This window comes from Coffea arabica, chromosome 2e (genome assembly GCF_036785885.1).
Source record: "Coffea arabica cultivar ET-39 chromosome 2e, Coffea Arabica ET-39 HiFi, whole genome shotgun sequence".
NCBI classification, from domain to species: domain Eukaryota; kingdom Viridiplantae; phylum Streptophyta; class Magnoliopsida; order Gentianales; family Rubiaceae; genus Coffea; species Coffea arabica.
In genome coordinates, this window is record NC_092313.1 from 37910495 (window position 1) to 37912664 (window position 2170).

At 44.2% G+C, this 2170-nt stretch overlaps 1 protein-coding gene across 1 annotated transcript; it reads right to left on the reverse strand.

Annotated features, from left to right (window-relative positions):
- Positions 1-837: 837 nt before the first annotated feature.
- LOC140036281 (uncharacterized mitochondrial protein AtMg00310-like) lies at positions 838-1563 on the reverse strand. Its single transcript, XM_072077634.1, has one exon. The coding sequence runs from the start codon at positions 1561-1563 to the stop codon at positions 838-840; it is 726 nt and encodes a 241-aa protein (XP_071933735.1).
- Positions 1564-2170: the final 607 nt, after the last annotated feature.

Here is a 2170-nt window from a genome sequence, read left to right on the forward strand (position 1 = left end):
TCACATTTGCCGTAAGATGACATCCATTCTCCATGGTGTAGAGGATGAATGTTGCACAGAGTTGAGTAGCGACATAGAGTCCACTTGCACAATTACTTTGGCTAGCCCCAGAGTTGTGCATAGTTGAAGACCTTCCAAGAGAGCCATTGCTTCAACTTCTATGTTTGTATGAAACCCATAGAAGGAAGAGAAAGCCCCCACTATTTGGCCATGATGGTTTCTTATGATAGCCCCTCCTCCTGAATAACTTGGGTTCCCAATTGAAGAGCCGTCAACATTTAGTTTAATGTAAGGGAAGGGCGGCAAGGTCCAAGTTAAAATAAGACACTTAGGTGGCCGAGGTTGTCTGACAAAAGCAAGTAGTCTCGAGTGCAGCATATCCTCGAGCCTTGAAGGAGTGAATGGCCTGGCTTCACTAAGAGCATTAAGCAACAAGAACACTTTACGTTGGATTTGAGTAGGAGATGCTTTACTACTCTCATAGACAGCTTTATTGCTCGCCTTCCATAACTCTCAAAATATCAGTAAGGGCAGTGTGCTAGTGTGGCCTTCAACGATCCCCTAGCCAAGTCCATCACTAGCCCTGGAGCTTCAGTATGAGTGAGTCTACAGCAGCCATTCGAAGGTCAAGCAGATGCTCAAACCACTCCCAAACTTGGATCGCTATTGGGCATTCAACAAAGTAGTGTTGCAGTGTCTCTTCATTGTCACAAAAAGAGCATTTAGAAGGAGGGTGAAACCTAAAGCATTGCATTATATCAGGAAAGGGTAGCATGCAATTCAGCAGTCTCCATATCTTGAGTAGTATGCGTTGGTTCCAAATGATTTTGCATGATATTAAAGGGTGGCAGTCGGTGAAAGCTTCATGAAAGTTGATAATAGTACAAACCCACCAACAGCGGAAGGCATCCAAATTTGAAGATCTTTTCCACTCGACATGAGAATTTGAGAGTTGAGTATTTTCTGCCTTTCATCCAGCGTAAGCAACTCTTGAATTGGGTTCAAATGCCACTGCCCCCCCCACAAATAGGTCTGCAATTCTAATTTTGGGCAGTGGGATTCCGTCCTTGTCATCTGCCAAGTGCCAGTTCCCAACCAGTTATCAAACCAGAAGTAGGAGCTGCCATCCCTTATCAATGTTTGCATATTGTCCTCCATAAAGTCCCGTGCCTTAAGTAGCCTCTTCCAGACCCATGAGCTCGAAGGACGAGCTGGTACAGTTGTCACGTGTTCCTCCATTATGACATACTTCGATAACATGCACCAGCTCCAAAGTGTGTCTCCTGTCCTCAGTTTCCACCATAACTTGCAGCCAAAAGCCCTTACTGTATCCTCAAGCTCGTTAATCCCGAGGCCATCTTGCTCAGGAAGAAAGTATAATGCACTCCAGTTCCTCCAGTGTTGTTTCGCACAGCCATCTACTTCACCCCAGAAGAAGCGAGACATAAACAGCTCAATTTGACTCAGAACACCTTTGGAGGGTTCTAAAATCATGAAGGTATGTAAAGGCACAGCGGTCAGTACATGCCATATTAGCATTAAATGCCTTCCAGAAGTTAACATCCTCTTTTTCCAACCCGCTGACCTGTTTTGCATTTTAGTTAGGAAGTGTTGAAAATGCTCTCGTTTGCTCCATCCCTTGAAGAGCTTACTTCCCAGATAAACGAACGGTAATTTTTTATGCTGGATCCCTATCAATCGGGTTAGCACCCGCTCTTTGGCAGTAGGGCACCTTGATGAGAGGACATAAAAACTCTTCCCCTTATTTACCTTTTGCCCCAAGCCTTTCTGGTACACCGCTAGAAACTCCATTAAACCCTTCACCGACCGTCCGTCCCCCTGTGTGAAGATGATTATGTCATCTGCAAAGGCTAGATGAGATACATGCAGTGCTCCTCTCGCCTGAGCGTAAGGCCAGACCGTCCCTGAGGTTATGAGGTTGTTTGATATATTTGGAAATCAGTTACCAGTATAATTACCATAAAAGGTAGGGATTAATATTGTAATTTTGTGATATTGGGATATTTGTTACAACTACAATCACGTGGAGAGCATGAAATAAAGAGGCGGCTACATAGAGTTAGTTATAACTGTCAATATCTCTATAACTAACTTTGTGAAGGCCACAAGAACAAAAAGCTAGCAGCAAAGGTGGAGGGGAGTCTTTTGT